Source organism: Lutjanus erythropterus, chromosome 1 (genome assembly GCF_056507025.1).
Source record: "Lutjanus erythropterus isolate fLutEry1 chromosome 1, fLutEry1.hap2, whole genome shotgun sequence".
Taxonomy (NCBI): domain Eukaryota; kingdom Metazoa; phylum Chordata; class Actinopteri; order Lutjaniformes; family Lutjanidae; genus Lutjanus; species Lutjanus erythropterus.
Window position 1 is genome coordinate 37,796,282 of NC_139317.1, and position 18,668 is coordinate 37,814,949.

General features: G+C 39.8%; 1 protein-coding gene across 1 annotated transcript in view; it reads left to right on the forward strand.

The window, feature by feature from the left end:
- The window catches only part of cdh8 (cadherin 8), a 149,208-nt gene that overhangs the window by 103,702 nt on the left and 26,838 nt on the right, over positions 1-18,668 (forward strand). The window contains exons 5-7 of the mRNA XM_084721261.1: positions 4,840-5,007; positions 5,277-5,464; positions 14,864-15,111. Of these exons, the coding sequence (XP_084577387.1) occupies positions 4,840-5,007; positions 5,277-5,464; positions 14,864-15,111 (604 nt within the window). The remainder of the gene's footprint in view (positions 1-4,839; positions 5,008-5,276; positions 5,465-14,863; positions 15,112-18,668) is intronic.

Genomic DNA, 18,668 nt, shown 5'->3' on the forward strand with positions numbered 1-18,668 from the left:
TCTATCCTCCCTTTTCAGTGATTAGGAATTAATTTGAATAATTAACGATGATCAACAGAGATGAGAGTGTTGCTTCTAGGATGACTGGAGTGTGTGTGTGTGTGTGTGTGTGTGTGTGTGTGTGTGTGTGTGGAAGAGGGAGTATGAGTGACTTGTTTGTGTTGCTCTTTTTATTTATGGATTCATTTGTTTTCCGTGACTGGAGGAGAGGTAGGCCTACCTTGTCGATGCTAGTCAGAGTCTGCACTGAAATAAGACTCGTTATGCTTTATTAGAGCTCAGACCAGTGACATAACGCAGTCTGAAGAGTATCTTATGCACACCAAGCATACAGCCACGTAAATTTGATTATTTTTATAAGCAGAGCAGATATGAGAATGAGGAGGAGAAAACTTATTTTAAAATCCTTGATTCAATCGAGGAGTGTTTCTTTTGATGACGTATGTTCACTCATTCAAACCTACTCCACACGCTCACGGGTATTTTTAAAAATGACGTTATAAAACATAAACAGTCTGTTCAGATCAGTGTTCTGGCACTGTTGGAGAAAAAAATCTCTGTACATATTAACATGCCTGAAAATGCATATGACATGAAAATTCACCTACATGTGCATGCTGTCATGCTATTTTTATTTTCAATAGCATGTGTGTCTCTTTGCCATCACTGATCTTTCAATGTCCTTTTGTGTATTTTTATGTCTATGTTTTTATAGCATCCATTCAGTCAATGTACAGACTCAAATACGCCACAGTATCATAAAACATACTTCATGTTCGTGTTCATGCTTATAACCACATACATATGTACTCTTTTAGTTGGGCTGTTCTGTAAACTGCATTAGAATTGTAAAAATTGTAAAAACTGAGGACAGAAAAAAGCAATTAAGCATATATCTGAAGACATTACATTTAAAACTAGACATGAATACATGCTTCTTGTGGATTTAAAGGGATAGTTCACCCAAAAATGAAATTGCAGTCATTATCTATTCATGTTGCAGGATCTCCCAAACAGTGGAAGTGGAGCCACATTCACATGTCTAACCTGGGTGTGTTTGGTGTGGCGGTGTGCATGCGAATGTCGGTGCTTTCAGAGACTACCAGACGAGCAGTGTGGTACCACTCATTTACATTGTTTGGGAGATTCAGCAGCACTGTTTTCCTGTTCAGTGTTTTGTGGACTCAAAAACTAAAACCTGGCCTACTGTCAGCATTAGAGCGAGTAGATAATTACTGAATTTTTTGGGTGAACTATCCCTTTAATATTAAGTAACATATATGGAATGAACACACTAACAGCACTGATGAAAGCTCTCATATATCAGCAAACTCTGGCGCATCAAAACAAATCCATTATTGACAACAATATTCATGAAACAGAAATCGTAGTCACACAAGTAGTCTTTCCCTCAAGCTGATCATTCAAAAGTTTTCTCCCCATTCATTGTCTTCTACAGCTCCTCGTGTAAACAAGCAGGGTAACCATGGAGACGGCAGTGTGAACGCACTCTTACGTTACAAGGCAAACACACATAGAAAAAGCTGTTTTTAAAACTACCAGTGTAGGTCTCTCATGCCCAAGGACAAGTTAGACAAGATACTACATATTTCACTTAATAATTGGTTTGCTTTGCTTTGCCCGTCCTTAAACCTGAGAAATGCTTCTAATATGTCTAACAAAGCTGATGCCTGATGAAGTTTTTTATATTCCATTTCTTTTTGCTCAGCTTAAGAGTACTTAAAACACATTTCTTCCACCAGTTTTATTTTTCTCTTTAAGAGCACCTTAAGTTCCTCTAGATTTATTGCATGTGAAACTGACTCAGCACTTTGCTGTGTCCATCTCTTGTCTATGTGAAAATGGCTACAGTGCTCTGTTAAATAACATTTTTATGATTATTATTATTATTACTGGTAGTGGGAGTTGAAGAGATAAAATGAAAGCACTCCACATTTGAAACAACTTTTTAAATAAGCACATTCATATATTCATTTATTAAATAAAAATGGGTCAGTGTGTTGTGGGATCACTTATCTACTACTACATTCACAATGTTATGCCACTGGGCACAGCATCTGTTTGTGTTTGTAACATTCAAAGATAACTTGTGTGTACAAACTGAGCATCTTGTAATTGAACATCAAAAACGTAACTCCAAGGTTCTTCTTGAGGTGCTGGACACCCTGGGCCACTAACAGCTGAAGAAAAAAGAATATACTTATGGTTTCTTATTCTGCAGATATTAAATGACGTTTCCTAAATGTATGATGACATGTTTCAGAACTCCACTATAGAAAACAGTGCATTAGTTCTGTTAGGGTATTAGAGATCCCGCTGTAAAATACGGTTTAATGTTCTGATGTTGTGCTCTGATTGGTGTTGACAGTTTAATCAGGAGAGACTTCGTTCTGAGTGAATAAGTATTTTTATTTGACGTGTGCACAAAAAGATGAGAAATGTGAACAGTCTTTGGCGATTAGACAGCATCACGGTTTATATTACACATATATTTTAGGGAGTGATGAAGCTGTAAGTAGAATAGGAAACCATCTATGGCGTCAGGACACTGGTGGTGGTGATAAGCTGAAGAGAATGCTGAAAATATGGATTTGTTGATATGATGAACTGGAGGTGAAAGAGGTGGAGATTTGAAGTTAACAGCAACAGTGCGATTGGCCGATGGAGATCTTGGCAAAAATCTGATTGGTATAAGAAGAAGAAGAAGAAGAAGAAGTGGGAGGGATGAGGGAGAGAGGACTGTGAATGAATGAAGCATTAAGATCTTCCTGATTGAACTTGGCTGAGCTTCATTGCTTTTTACACAAACTACACTTCCCAAATCCCAGCTCAGTGAGGGCAAAAATAAGGGCAAAAAAGGTTAAGTTTGCTATTATTGTTGTTATTTTTACAAATACAGCAGTCACCTCAAATAATGAGACCATCGGTGGCCATTTTGACGACAGGGAATACAGTACTAAGGCAGTTCTCCTCTGGGTTTCACTCCAGGCACCCCTCAGCTAATTGGATGGCTAGCTCCATGGCTAATCAAGCTAACTGGCTAAAGTCAGCTACAGATGACAGCAGACAGCGTTTTGCCTACTTTAGCAACAAGAAACTAGCTAACTACTGTATGTTCATCAGCTAACGCAATAAATGAAATCACATGTATTGTACTCTGTCATCAAACTGGCATTATATCATCTAATGACATCTTTATTACAGTCCAGTTGGTACCACTTTGCTTGAAGTCAAAGAAATTATTTATGACACCTTTACAAATGCATTTGACAGTGTAATAAAACTAAATGACATCTTTATGGGAAGCCCATCAAGGCAAACACACACTTGGTCTTACATAGAAAGAGTTGTCATAGGCAACTGGACTTGGTAGAGTTCTTCAAGACGTTTCACCTCTCATCCAAGTGGCTTCTTTTTTTCTGACAATATTGGCTTGATTAATGTCAAGATGTCATAACAAAGATATCTCAAACAACATCAACTTTACATTAAAAACAATATAATTGACCGAATGAGTGTGTGTGAAGGAAAAGGGGAGTTTTTCCCCTAAACACATAATAAATGTTAGAAAATAGTTGCTTAAAAAGATCTGTGTGTTGTCATGAATTGTAAAGTTAGACTAATAAATTTTTGCTATGATTTCTGGGTTCTAGATTTTTTGGGAGGACCTGAAACATGGCTGTGTAATACGATGGAGCCATGGTCCCCCAACACTAGACCCAGAACGGAAATACAAACAATGGGAGTAGTGGTCATAGCTGTAATGTGGCCAAACTGTTCAAATCATTTTGTTGTGCTGATCCTGTGGTCATTGAATGTGTACCTTTTTTGTTTTTGTCAAGAAAGTTGCTTGTTTGGTCGTTACTATGAATTATTTATGGAGTTTAGGGAATAATTTTATGTAGTGCTTCAGGTGGAGGAATAAATGCACCCAACCCCAGTGACACAAGTATTAAAGGTAGTTCTATTTCATAACAAGCCTATTTATTAAATTATCTAAACAACAAGGTTATAGCTCCCTCTTTCTATGCAGTCTGAAGAGATTAGGTAGCTATTTTGTTTAAAATATCCAACTGTTTGGATCATCATCAGCGCTGTGGGTGACCTCCAAAAGCAAATCTGACCCTGAAATTGTCCTGCATCTCTAAGGAAAAATCTATCTCAAGAATAGAAAACTGCAGTCACAGACAACATCCTAACCCCTCCCACATTTTTTCATCATAGCCAAGCATATTCTCATCGTCTGAGGCGGCTCAGGACCAAGGCAGGGTGTCATGCCAAAGCCTGGCTTTTATGAGGGGTTTTATATTCATTTGATGATCCTGCGGGCCTCTGTTTCCTGAGTGGATTATCCGTATATGCCGGTGCTGAGCCCTTTTTATATTCAGCGCCGTGGCAGAGTCAATAAGGTCCATTCTGCATACAATATTCAAGATTATACAAGACAGACAGCATAATTCACACTCAATCAGAATACAAATGACTGCAGACGGCGGAACAACACATTCAAAAACAAACACAGCTGATTTTCAGTGCTGGGGCTGGCTCAGTCATGACCACCTTGCTGTGCTCGCACAGACGGGGCTTTTTCAGACAGAGTAAACCTGCATAGAAATCCTTACCTCTGCTCAGTATGGAGACCTTGTTTTGTAAAGTCATGGTCTAAAATAATAGGAGGAAGGTGGGCGTGAAGGTTACAGTATGCCTCGCTTGTGCCTGCTTGTGCATACTTGCATGAGCATCATTAAAATGATGTGCAGAGTATATCAGTCATGTTTATAATTGCATTAATGTGTTATGAACTGTTTCCACCTCCAGCGACCATAAAAGTTGCTCTCCATGGGATGGATCGGGAGATGAGGGAGGAGTACCTGGTGGTCATTCAGGCTAAGGACATGGGAGGTCACATGGGCGGCTTGTCAGGAACCACGACTGTCACCGTCACGCTAACGGACATCAATGACAACCCGCCAAAGTTCTCTAAAAGTGAGTAACTTCACGACCTTAGAACATCCCAAATCGAATTAGGAGGAGAAAGCAATTACTGCTGCTTTGAATGAGTATTCCTCTGATTGGTCGTAATTGGGAAAAATAAATGTTATTTTGTAAATTTCATCAAACAGGCTCCTCAGAAGCTAATTCCTCTAACTGCTCTAATGTCTAATGATGATGCAGTACTGTAATATGCTTCCATAATTTTGTTTAATTTGATCAACATTTCAAGAAACCAAACGTTTGCATCTGTTCCTCCCCAGGTTTGTACGAGTTTGTGATCCCTGAAGACCTGCCGATAGGGAAGATGGGCGGCAAGGTGAAAGCAAATGATAGAGACGTCGGCGAGAATTCCAAGTCAACATACAGCATTGTTGAGGGAGACGAGCAAGGCATGTTTGAGATTATTACGGACGCTCAAGTACAAGAAGGGATTCTTCGCCTGAAAAAGGTAAGGCCAACTCTACGCTCTTTCTGTCTCTGGAGGTCACTGGCTGACAATCACACAAAACGGGGCCATGGACTGCATCAACACAGTCTTTAATGCTACCCAGAAAGGAAGTTAGCTATCGAGGGCAGTTATAGTAAGACTACCTCTGTCCAGAACATAAAAAAACATATATTTTGATTATTAATTTGTTCAATTCTCTCATTAGTACCCCTGATCAAGGTGCAGGTTTAGAACTAGGGTTTTTCCTTGGGTGCTGCTCTGGCTGCCCAGTGCTCCTAGTACTAGGATGGAGAATGAGAATGAATTTGACTGTTAAATTGCACTCTGTGTGACTGTATGGTCACAATGAAGGTGACCTTCTAAATTAATGAAAGAAAAAAAAAATTTTGAAGGGAGCATTCCACAGTGAGGCCTTGTGAAACAGATGCCTATTCTTTGGACTCACACAATGATTGCAGGCTCTAATGCTCTGACAGTCAGACCACTAAACGAAGCAAATCACTGAAATTGGTGACTTTTCCATATGATTGCAGTTGGTAGCATATGTTATGTGTGTGCATGTTGTGTGTCTACATTAACATGCAGATTGATTGTAATACCAGAGAAACAAGAAAGGTGAATGACGTGAATGAATGAATGTCCCCACCATGGACCACAGTGCCTTTTACTTTTTGACAGTAAAACGAACAGTATATAATTTATGCCAAAAGAGATCTCCCAATCAAACAATAACAAAAGATGTAGTTACACAGAAATCATGCTATCTCACAGGATAATGTATTAAAGTTTCGCCCAACTTACAGTTTGTCACATTGCGACTTCCTGAAATTATCCTATAGCAACCTGAAGGGGGGAAAAGAGGATATGACATCAAGCCCTGTATCTTCAGTAGCTCTAGGACCTCCCCTGCATCAAGCTGCTGAGCTAAGTTTTTAAAAAAGCATAAGCAATATAAATTAGGTTTTTAATTTGAAATGGCATGCTAACATAAGGCCAGGTGTCTTCGTCTCTTGTGTACCACTTCTAGTGAAATTATATTATACAGACACTGAGGTCTGCCCTCTGAGTGTCTTGGGGGCAAAAGGAGTGTTTGGTATATATTAATAAAGTCTATTTTCCCTTAAATAAAAAAAAAAAACATCTGTATAAAAAATGAATTCAAATCAATTCAAAATGGTTTTTGCTTAAAAGTAAAATTTAAGTTTTCCAGCTGGACTTTCTGATATCCAAGCAAATATAGAGAATCTGTGGAAAGCAAGAGGTCTGAATTATTTTTTTTTCTAGATAATCTTATTTCCACATTACAGTCTTGCCCATTCAGCTGTAGCTGTCTTAGCTCAAGGCAAACTGTTACATATTGTAAATGGGTTCAGCCCTCATTCTAACTATGGTTAAATTCAGTTTTGCTGATCCCCGCATTACTATCACCATAAGAGCAGATGGACTGAACCCAAAGTTTCTTGTCATTCTTTGCGATGCTAATACATCCGTATGAGAGAGCTGCGGTCTTCCACCGCTGGACCCCAAAGCAACTTCAGCGAAGCGGTTGCTGGTTAATTGCCTTGCTCAAGGGAACATTCGCAGTATCGTTCAGAGAAAAAAAGACGATGCTCATTAAACTTTTTCATCAAGATATTCCCAGGTGTACAGTCCTGAGGAAAGCACACTAGCGACATCCCTGTCACAAAACCAGAATCTCTAACCTTAAGGCAAACACATTAGTGTATAATAGCATGACACAATGTGATGTTGATGAAGCATCAGTAGCATTGTATTCATCAGCTAATTTGAAGTATAGACATGTGCTCTGCTGCTGATGGTATCCCAGGATTTTCACACAATGTAACAAGTTCCCAGATATGCAGTACAAATGTAGTATGAATATTTCCTGCAGGATAAAAGCTGCACAGGTTGGAGCCTGGATATCATTGCCTGCCTGTAGACATTTAAAGCACCCAATCCCATATTTTTGCTCAATATGGGAGTGTGTGAAATTTTCACTTGAACACAGTAATGCATTTTAATAACAGTGTGACCTGCGAGCAAGTTTAGACACAGCTGTATCTCAAGGACATCTGCAGAAGATAAAACTGAGATTTGATCACATGGTATCAAAGGTGCCAAAGCGCATGCTATTTTTATGTATGTATTCTATATTCTAAGGGTGTAAACGCTCTGCTCGCAGGGTATGTTTGCATATATTGAATCACACACATGACTGATAGATGGGCGTTCTTAAGTCTTGAGTCATGGTTGGTTCAGTGTCTGTGGAGAGAAGCCATACATCACTCAAATGCGGAGTGCCATTGTGTTGTGAAGTAAAATGACATTACCCCAAGGACATGCGGTGTGACTTTGTCAAAGTGTGAACAATGAACTGTGTGGGAGGTGGAATGTGTAAGAGCTAAGGCAATCTGCCGGGACCACAATTCACTGCCGCTAAAGAAAACATCAGCGCTGGAGAACAAACTCGATACAAAGTCAAAAAATCTCTAAGTGTTGACAAAGCAAATGTCAAATGTGTTAGTCTTTTAGGCAACCTCCACTTCTGTGTCCCGTGGAGAGCCCGGGTCTGCTCAGACTTCCTCTCCGCGGCCCTGCATTGGTTGCCTACATCACTAAAGCGAGACAGATGATAATGTGTTGGGAAAGTAGCAAGGCATTTGCACGCCTACTGTTTTTGCAACCCTCCAGACGACAGCGTCTCAAGTTGAGACAAGTTAAAAAGAATGTTCTGCTTTAGCTCTTTTGTTCTGTATCCTTGCCTCCTCCTCCAACCGGGGTGACAGGAGAAAAGATTCAGTGTAACTCTTTTTCCCCGGCGCACCCTGTCCCCGTCAACAGCTGTACGGGTCTGTAAACTGCCATCTGACGTGGAATTCAAAATTGTTAAAGATCCTTTGCGGCAAGGTTAAAACACATTGATCTGACTGAGGCTGGAGAGGCACAAACCAGGGGAGAGATTCTTTGCTGTTTGGGTTTTAAGCTTTTTATCTGCCAGCCCCCAGGCCTGTCGAGGGATGTTAGTGGGATGCTGAGCTTTCACCCCTGCAGCCAGAGCTGAACTTTGAAGTCTCTAAATGGCCCGTGTGTACATACTGATTTGATGCTAACGCTTGAGAGAGATGGAAGAAATGACACAGCAGGGTTGTGGGGTGGGACACGACGGCGAGGGGTTGTTAACATGGGAGAGACGACAATTTGTCTTTGTCACCGAGTGTAAGTCTGCTGTCCAACATCTAGAAATTTTGCCTCATTCGGTTAAAGGGACAGTTCATCCAAAAATCAAATATATACATCTTTCCTCTTACCTGTAGTGTTTTTTTTATCCATCTAGGTTTTTTTTAAGTGTGAGTTGAGTTTTGGATTGGCTGTAGAGATGTCTGTCTTCTCTCTAATGTAATGCAATCTTGTGGTGCTCAGAGCACAATTTTCAAATTACATTACAAAAATGACACTGAAGAGACACTGGTTTTGAATTTATAAAAATATTTGTGCTTTGAGCACAGTAAAATCTACCAGAACTACTACTACTAATATAAAAAAAGTAGTTCCTACATTGAAACAGAAATAAAGTAGTTCCTATGAAGCCGTTAACATCAAAGTCTGTGGATTATCTTGCGTAACTTGGTCACAATTTCTAGAAAGAGACATTGCTGTTGAGTTTTTCAGATTTTTTTTTGACATTTTGATCACCGAGGGAAGAGAGCCATCTAGTTCCATTTCATTTTAGATAAGGCAGAAATCTTTACAGCCAGTGTCTTCAGAACTCGGCAGCTTGCACCAAACAGTAGAGATGTATGAGTAGCACTACAGAACAGATGAAAAATATGTATTTTTGATTTTGGAGTAACTGTCCCTTTAAGATATGTAGGAATGTAAACCAGCCATGACACCTTGACTACAAAATATCTGGCAAACAGCTGGACTGTTTTCCTTTTCCTCTCATGAATCTCTTAATAATGAACCGTAGCTGTGCAACGGGAGCACCACGCATACTAATAAAAATCAAAGTGTCTCTCCCTGGATTACTCAGTCAAAGCACTATGTACATTTATTGAATTAATCATTTGAACAGGTCAAAATATGACTTGTTTTCCGATTCCATGGGTATTATACACTTAGCAGCTTGCATAGATCCTTTTTTGACTTTGTATTTGATATGAATAATTGATAATGGTGGAATATTTAATCAAACTTAACTAGGCTGATCACAAAAGCTGTTTACGACTATGTTTTACTTCCACCATCTAAGTGGATTTGGTGTAATTAAATATACCGGCAACAGTGAAAGTCCCTGTCTCCCCTTTCCCCTCTGTGTTAGGACACTGGAAACAAATATAATGAGTTGTTTGTACATGCTGTCAAATGAGAATAATACTGAAATATCTTATTAAGGGAGAAGCAAAGCAATGTGAGCCAATTTTACTGGATGAACTCACTGGATGCAGCTATATTTCTTATACATTAGACCAGCAGAACGTCATCAAGTGCCAAGGCAGATCTCTGGTTCTCATCCTTCCTGGAAAGGGAAGAGATCCAAAAAGGAGAGCACTAAGAATGTATGAGCCTCCAGAGAATGGTAATGCTTTATCTTTAGCAGCATTATGAATTCCTTTCTGATGACAATATACGAATTAGCTTCTGTCATTTATATTATGCAGAATGAGAAATCAGAAGCAACCGTTTTAAGAACCAAGGCTTTCACACTGAGATTTGAGACACATAAGATACATGAATATTCATTATCAGTGTAGTAAATAGCTAACTGATGCTGATGGACAGCTAGCTCGAGTGGGAGGATCCTGGAGTACTGTCAACGTATAGCAGCATCAGACTGTTGGCTCTCAGTAAATCAAAGCCCTGCTTAGATCAAATACTTTGGTTTTGATTTCCAACACATGCAGGCCAAAATACCCCTGGATGCAATTTGATAGCAACGAAACATGTGACATGAGAGAACTTGGCCCGTTACCCAGCAGGGCACATAATGGCAGCTGACTGGTTACAACCTGTCTTGTATTACAGTCCAAACTGTCAACTAACATATTTTCCTGAAAACAGTTAAGGCAAGAAATAGGTAATGTAGTCAAAGAAGTGGATGGATCAGCTGACTGGCCACAATTAGACAAACCTACAACCAATCAGAGCAGCAACACGTGTGACATGTGACTTTTGAAATCTAGACTGATGACTCTTCTCCATGAATCACTGCAGAGAGCCCACTTTATGTTAAATAAATTCTTCTGATTGGCCCAACCAATCTCTAAGAGTGTAAGTGATGCAACATATGCAGGTTATATACATATATATATATATGCGTAATTTGCACATGTTGCATAAGTTAAAAAGAAGTCAATGTAGTCAATGTTGGCTATTTTTTCACATGGGTAACGAATCTCCTCCACATGATTCCTTTATTGTTCTTTATACTATGTCACCTGACTTTAACGACGCAACAAAATGTAATGCTAGAGGTGCACCTTCAGAAATTACGCTAGATGGGTACTGACAGCATCATAGCTGCTGTACTTAGGTGTTGGGAGTGGTAAGAAGCCCAGTGTTGCCCAGTATCATTTTTAAGTGGGATGGCTAGAATTACAATATTCAGATTAACTGTTGTCACCAGTTGAAAAATACCCTTCAAGTGTGAAAGTGAAATTTGAAATTACATGCCAAAAAAATACAATAGAGTGTTTGACCTTTGCTCAACACCAAACGGTTAAACCAGTGTTTGTCTCTCAGATGACTTTCAAATTATAATTCATATCATATTGTATGCCTTAAAACTTCCCCTTTTTGCATTTCCCTGTAACAGTTCTGACTATCCAGCTACAATCTCATGCTCTTACCCTCCACTTCCGTCTGAATTGAAGTGTAATCCATTGGCTCGAGGTCCAGCCACACTATGTACTTTGTCAGCACAGACGGCAGGATCAGAGAGAGAGTGAAGGAAGGAATGGAGGTGGGGGCTGTGTGTCAGGAGTGAGGAGAAGAAGAAGGGGAGGTTAATAATGAAAGCGTTCCAAATAGCTTCTCCATGGAGGAGTGGGGCTTGGAGAGGCTTCAGGGGCTTCGGTCTGTCTACTAGTGCCTCGATGCCAGGAATGTAGGAGTGTGGAAGTCAGAGCCCTGGGTCGCCTCCCACGTCCCCCTGGCTGCCACTACCGTCTCACAGCTGGACCCCCAGACGACCCTCCACCCACCTGCCCCCCCTCTGCCCCCCAGAGCTCTCAAGCACTGGTCCTGCATGTCCAGCCGCGGGGACAATTTCTCTCGCCCTCTCCCTCTTTCTCTGACTGAATACATTTCTCGTTTTGTTCATATCCCTCTTCTTAGTCCTCCCCTCTCCCCAAGCCAGCTCCAATCCCCTCAAGCGGCAAGGCCCAGTTTTGATTTCCCTATAAATCCTGGTTATGGAGCGTGGAAGTGACTTGATCCCATTATTCTAGTAGTATGAGAGCGACCAGAGGTGATTCAGAATGAAATTGTGACAGTCTGGGATGTCCTCAGAGATGCCAAGAGAGTAAAATTGTGATTCTCTTCTGTCTTTTAAATATTAATGACGAGCCATCTGCAAAGGAAATATTGTATGGCAATTGAAAATAACGATTAAACAGATACGTCAGTCACAAAGTGGCATGTGTCCTGTACAAAATGTTTCTATTTCTCTGTGGGAAATTACACCTTTTGTTGATAGTTTTGAATAAGCACCTGTTCTCATCTGTTTTATGTGATCTGGTTGTGATAGCAGTATGAAAGCTCTAATAATCTGCTGTCACTGACAGCATTAGCAGGATATTTGTGTTATTTCATGCCAATAAAAGCTGGAAAATGTTTTCAGGTGTGCAGTGCTGAAGATTACAGTTATATTTATTTAAATCAAAATTATGATCAAATAAATTCAGTTTGATGTAATAGACGGACACCACAGACATTATCACAGTCAGTCACAAATGCTATCTCTTCAGATTTAAGTCCCCTGTGTTTATAATTTTTGTGATTACAGCTTCTTTGTGCATGATTCTTTTGATGTCTTTCTGGATACTACCACAGGGGGTGCCAGAGTTTTAATTTAAAAATCTCTCTAACTTGGAATTGCACCTAATGCCATAATGAATTCACATTCACTGTACCTGCTGATGTTTCAGTTTAGCATGTTTGCGAAGATGCATCTCAACATGGTCAAGTCATGCACTGTGTCCGGAATCACATCCTATGTACTACATAATCAAAATGTCTATAACCATGGTAACGGTTGATGCCGAGCAGACCTTACTTGCATTTAATGTGAAGTGTTTTTGTCGTTATGCCAAGGTTTCCTTTGTCCCTGGCTACTTTTGTCTGTTATATTATTGTTGTTGTCAGTACTGCGTTGCATTGTGTATTGCATTGTCCCTAGTTGCTGGTGTAGTGTCCAGTGCTTGCATACTGTAATATTTCCACAGAAATAGTATGCACCTCACATTCTCTTGGTTTCAGAGGGTTTCATACATACTAAAAAATGTCACATAATTTTTTAGCATACTAAATTGTATGTTAGTAGCCTATGGAACTCCTAATGCAGCCATGATGTAAAAATCTAGTAGGAAATTTGGTAAGGAAATTTAATTTTAAAGCTATAATAAGTAAGATTTCTGCATTAAAATGTCAAAAAACGCCAGACATGTGTAATATGTTTTATTGAGATATATACTTACATTATCCCAGATGACTCCAATAATGGTCAAACCAAAATGGATCCTTAATTCATTTAAGATAACAGTGTGTTTCCTACTAGCCTCTAGTTGCTGAAACACAGGATACACTGGATACATTAGAGAATAAGGAAAGAAATCAGCAAACATGACTAAAACGTGAATAAATAAACATTAATAAAACTTCAGTTTTCCTTGTCCAGGAACACAATTCTGAATCCAATTCCGAGTCATGTCAGATAGATCTCACATGGGATAGGTATTGGTACTTCAGATGTAATCAAAAGTACATCTTTTGTTATTGTTTTAGTGTGACAGAACCCCCTAGTGTCAGAACTTGCATATTGTGTAAATGTAGTACTAGTGAAAAAATACTCAGGTATGTGTGGAACTTGAATAAAAGTAACAATACCACAAAATTCTAATTTACAAGTTAAAGTTCTCTGTTTCCACTTGTTTAAAAATATATATAGAAGCAGATTCAGCAATGTACCTAAAGTATCAAAAGTAAATGCACTGACTTTGCCAAATGGCCATTTTCAGACTGCTATATTGACTGTAATGCTGTAGCTGGTTGAGGTGGAGGTAACTTTAACTGTTATATATTGTTCAGTATTTTTAAGTGGCACTCCAGACAAGTATTGCTTTTTCACAGGGCCAGAGGATTCAAAAGACACACACACAAAAAAGAATGTAAGCAGCAGAAAGCCAAGATCTTTACTTGTAGTCCATAGTGTACGCCAAAAGCTTCAAAAATACTGGCTTCTATATTGCCTTTAAATACAGTTGCCTTTCTCTTTCCTCCCTGCCTGATGAGCGCTCACATTGTTTGTAATGCAGGCTTTCAACTCTCTGACTTTGTACTCTTTAAGCCAAGTCAAGGTAACCCCCATGACATGATAAGTACTTTTTTAGGCTTTTGAGCCATTGAATACATTATACTACAGTTTTCAGAGACTGAGTCCTTGATGTGAAGGGTAAACTGGACATAATGTGGAAATTTAGTGGCATGGCTCTTTAACCTATAATAATAATAATAATAATAATAATAATAATAATAATAATCATAATCATAATAATCATAATACATTATAATATTATACGTTGATTGTGTGTTTTAGCCCATTCTTACTCTTAAAATGCAATACAGTAACTTGGTCAGTGCCTCTATGCTTCAATATGATGTTGTAGATACCCCTCTAGCATCATTTGTAGAGGCAACAATTTAGTTTCAGTCCATTCTCACCATAAAAAAATTATCGGATGACAGCGCATTTCCGACCGATGTGTCAATTTCTCATGAGGTGGCGCACCCCAGTGGGTGTAGTAAACATGACTGGAAATTTATTTTAGACCAGCATAGTTTGACAGACCACAGACCAAGCTACCATATTTCACAAGTTGTAAGTCTGACCGTGTTGACCTTGTGTGTAAAGTCTTACTCTGAAAAGTAGATAAACAGTTGTTACATTCATGTTGTGAAGCATAACTGTACTGTTTCCCTCTGAAATTAAGAATTTTAGAGTGCAAAGAGTTTCAAGTATCAGAACACCAAAATACCCAAGTAAGAACCTCAAAATTGTACTCAAGTGCAGTGCTTGTACACTAGATTGTTCATGTATGACAGGTAAGGATGTAGGATCAGACCTCTGCTGGACAATTAGTCAGTCCTTGACCACTTCTCTCTTTGTCCCCCCTGCAGCCTTTAGACTATGAGAGCAAGAGAGCCTACACCCTGAAAGTCGAAGCCACCAACGTCCGTTCAGAGCCCAGCAGCGGTGGGCCCTTCAAGGACACGGCTACAGTGAAGATCACGGTGGAAGACTCGGATGAACCTCCTGTCTTCTCCAAACCGATGTACTTACTGGAAGTGAATGAGAACGCCCCCATCAACACAGTCATAGGGACAGTTACTGCCAGAGATCCGGATGCTACCACCAGCCAAGTCAGGTAAGACAGGAATTAACGGTTAACCCCAAAATCTAAAATACATATTTTCCTCTGGCCTGTAGCATGATTTATCCAACTGGGCTGATTTGGTGTGGGCTGCTGAGTATCAGGGATAGTTGATGTAGAGAAGTCTGCTTTCTTTTGAATATAATTAAACTAGATGGTACTCGGCTTGTGGTACTCAAAGTGCTGAAAAAATACATTTGAAAAACTCAGCACCATAATCCACAGACCTGGTTGAACCACAATACAAAGAAAGTCTCTTTAATACGGAACTTCTTGAAAAAAACTGAAACTTGACTCCTTAACCATTTGCTATTGACATACCAGAGCAACACAGTAACATAACTTGGCAAAGAAAAAGCTCCATGGTGTAACTTCAAGAATAGGTGGACAAATTGGCTTTTTCAGGCTATAATGAGTTGTCTTACTAAAAAGGTTGACACTCAGGCATGCAATTAAATCTCTTCATGCTTGTGACCTTTGGAGACTCTGGTAGTGTCGATGGCAGCGAGGAAGCCATTCGATGATTGCTCTCATTTACACAGATGTACAAAAAAAAGTAGATTATGAGTTGAAGGCAGCACAACTTTCTCTTCCAATGTGCGAACGGTCCTGCTATATTCTCTTCTTGTGTGACTTATTCTTGGAAATACCACAAGGGCACCTTGAGGATAGGTTATACAGGCAATTTCTCTCCCTCCATCTTGGCATTTCATTAATTCTCCAGTGACTTGCTGACCGCATTCCCGGGACAACACTCAACAGGTTGTGTGTAATTGCATGGCGAGCAGAGAGCAGGCTGGGTTTCATAGATTGGCTGAGGCTATAGAGCAGGGCCAGTTCATTTTACTTTTTCTTTTTTTTTTCCCCTTTACTGGTGGCATCCTCATGTTTAGTGATGAGATTGCCAGGAGGAATTGAGCCCTAAGGTTGCGTGATGTCCCTCCCCTGGTAAAGAGGGAAGTATTTTTCATGTAGAATGCCATATCTTCCCTCTCTGTGTCCTTATTTTGTGTCATGGCGCTCTTATTAGGGTCACTGCTATACTGACACCCATATAGGAAGATGCCTCCGATCCAGCCTAAAATGGAGGGTCTGGTATCGGCAAATACGTAAGTCTAAGCACTGATCTGATACTAATTTATTATCCCTGAAATGGGACTCTGTTACTTCCTAGCAGTGTCCTGTATGCCAATTTTTATTTGGTCAGTGGAGAAGAGAAACAGCAACTTTACCTCAGCATCAGATCCCGTTGCAAAGTTATTGTAGCCAACTTGTGGTAAGAACAGTCCTGGATCCTGGAGTCTGTGTCAGGAGGTGCAATAATCCTGTGTATCAGTGGCTGACTCAGGCTGTCTGAGGGCCATGTACATGGCACCAGCTGTACACGGTGATGCGTTGTGATCTAGACTACAAGTTGTGATCACTTTTTGTCCACTGGAAGGGCATTCTCAAGGGCATTTACGATGTTTTGTCTACCATAGGGGCATCCGTGATGGTACTTCTGCAGTGTTTCTTTGAACACGTGCTCACCTAAGGGGCAATTGCCCTGTCCGCACCCTGAATCCACCAGTGCAGTGTTAGAGTTTCTCCAGGAGTCGCCGGTCTCGGTGGAGCTAAGACCAAGGCACGTTGGACATGAACGCCCGTCTCCTGAGTTAAAGTCCTGTGCTTGTTTGAGCCGTCCATCCACCCCACCTCCTCCATGTGCAGACTTTTCTCCCTGCTTTGAAGAGCTTTCTTTTTTTAAAGCACTGGCATCAGATCAGTACTTGGCATCAGGAAGGAAAAATTGTATGGGAACATCTCTAGCTCCTATGTTTGTTTAGCAGGTCTGTGTTTGTGTATTAGAGGGAGAGGCAAGACAGTTAAGTAAATTTCTGGGGTTTGTACATTTTAAGTGTATAAAAGTCCAGTGTGTCAATAAATTTAGCATTTTCTTTTGAATTATCTGCAATGATAAGCAATAGTTATGTTTGTCTTCTTCCTTGTTATTTGCCTCCTTCAGTGTATCATTATTGAAAGAAAAAGTGACTAAGTAATGAATAAGCGTGTATGCAAATGGAAGAAGCCTGCAGACTTGATCTCTCCTACTGTATTTGATGTTGTGAAGCTGTCCAGATATCAACATCCCATCTTGGCACTTGTTAAATGTTTTAAGCCTGATGCAGTGCAAACTGAGTCATCGACTGCCATTTTTATGCAGCGGGTCATTTGTCTTTTTGCAGCCTATTTCTTTCTTTCTTTTTCTTTTTTATTTGCCTTGAGGTCATTCACTTCCACTCACAGTGTTCATTATGCTTTTAATCACCAATTTTACAATTTTGCGGAGAAGTTGTTATTTTCAGAATGGATTGTTGCTCAAGGGCTTTGTGCGACTGTCAGGCTAAAAAAAAAAATCCACTGCAGTCAGAAAAGCAGAGCCTTTTGAAAATGTTCTCGAGAGCTGATAGATTTTTTAATAAAGCTCATTCTCAAACTTTCAATTTTATTCTCTGAGAGAAAGAAGAAGAAGAAGAAGTAAGTGGCTAATAGAATGATGAATTAATCATCTGCCAACTCCCGTATAGCTGATCATCGGGATCGGAAATAAGTGCTCTAAGATTACACACACACAGCCAGACGTTTTCTCGCCAGTTTTGCATTTTGTCACGACAAATCGCTGCACCTCAACATGTGATTTTCTTTGAAGTCCAAACGTGCATCTCTATCCCCCCTGCAAATTTTTCAAGATGAACATGATCTATCACAGATGTCAAGTGTTTTCTTTGTGGGGGATGAGATGAAACAAAGTATTGTCATGGAGGGCTTAATATGATGCATCACCCTCACCAAAGACCATTTGATTTTACTTGCAGCCGGGGCTTGTGTTAGCCTGTAACTCTGAGCTTTGGGCTGATAAAATGATTACAGTGTGCAAGATTTTAATCCATCCAGTGATGCCGTCTGACAGAAGGCTGTAGCCTCAATAATGCCTCTTACAAGATCAGAAGTATGTTCTAAATAATAGAAAATCTGGACAGAAGCCTCACCAGACAATAAGCCAAATAATTAGACTTTGAAAGTTAGTTTGTCTGCAATGCATATGGTGCTGCAGTTAACAGCTGTTTTCATTATTGATTAATCTGCCAATTATTTTTTTAGATAAAGTGATTAATTCCCCAGTCCAAGTTGGAGTCTTAAATCTTGTTTTGCCCAACAGTCCGAAGGCATAAGATATTTAGTTTACAATGATATAAAACAGAAAAAGCAGTAAATCCTCACACTGGAGAAGCTGTACCCAGAGAATCGTTTGAGTTTTTGATTGCAAAACGACTTAAAATGATCAAAATCACTTATTTTTCTGCTGATTGACTTATCCATTCCCTGAGTAATCATTGCTAATGCAAGATTTTAATCCATCCAGAGATGCTGTCTGACAGAAGGCTGTAGTCACAATAATGGCTCTTAGAAAATCTGGACGAAACCCTCACTGGACAGAAAGCCAAATAATTCTGCTTTGAAAGCCGCAATGTATACAGGGCTGCAGTTAACAGTTGTTGGCATATTGATTA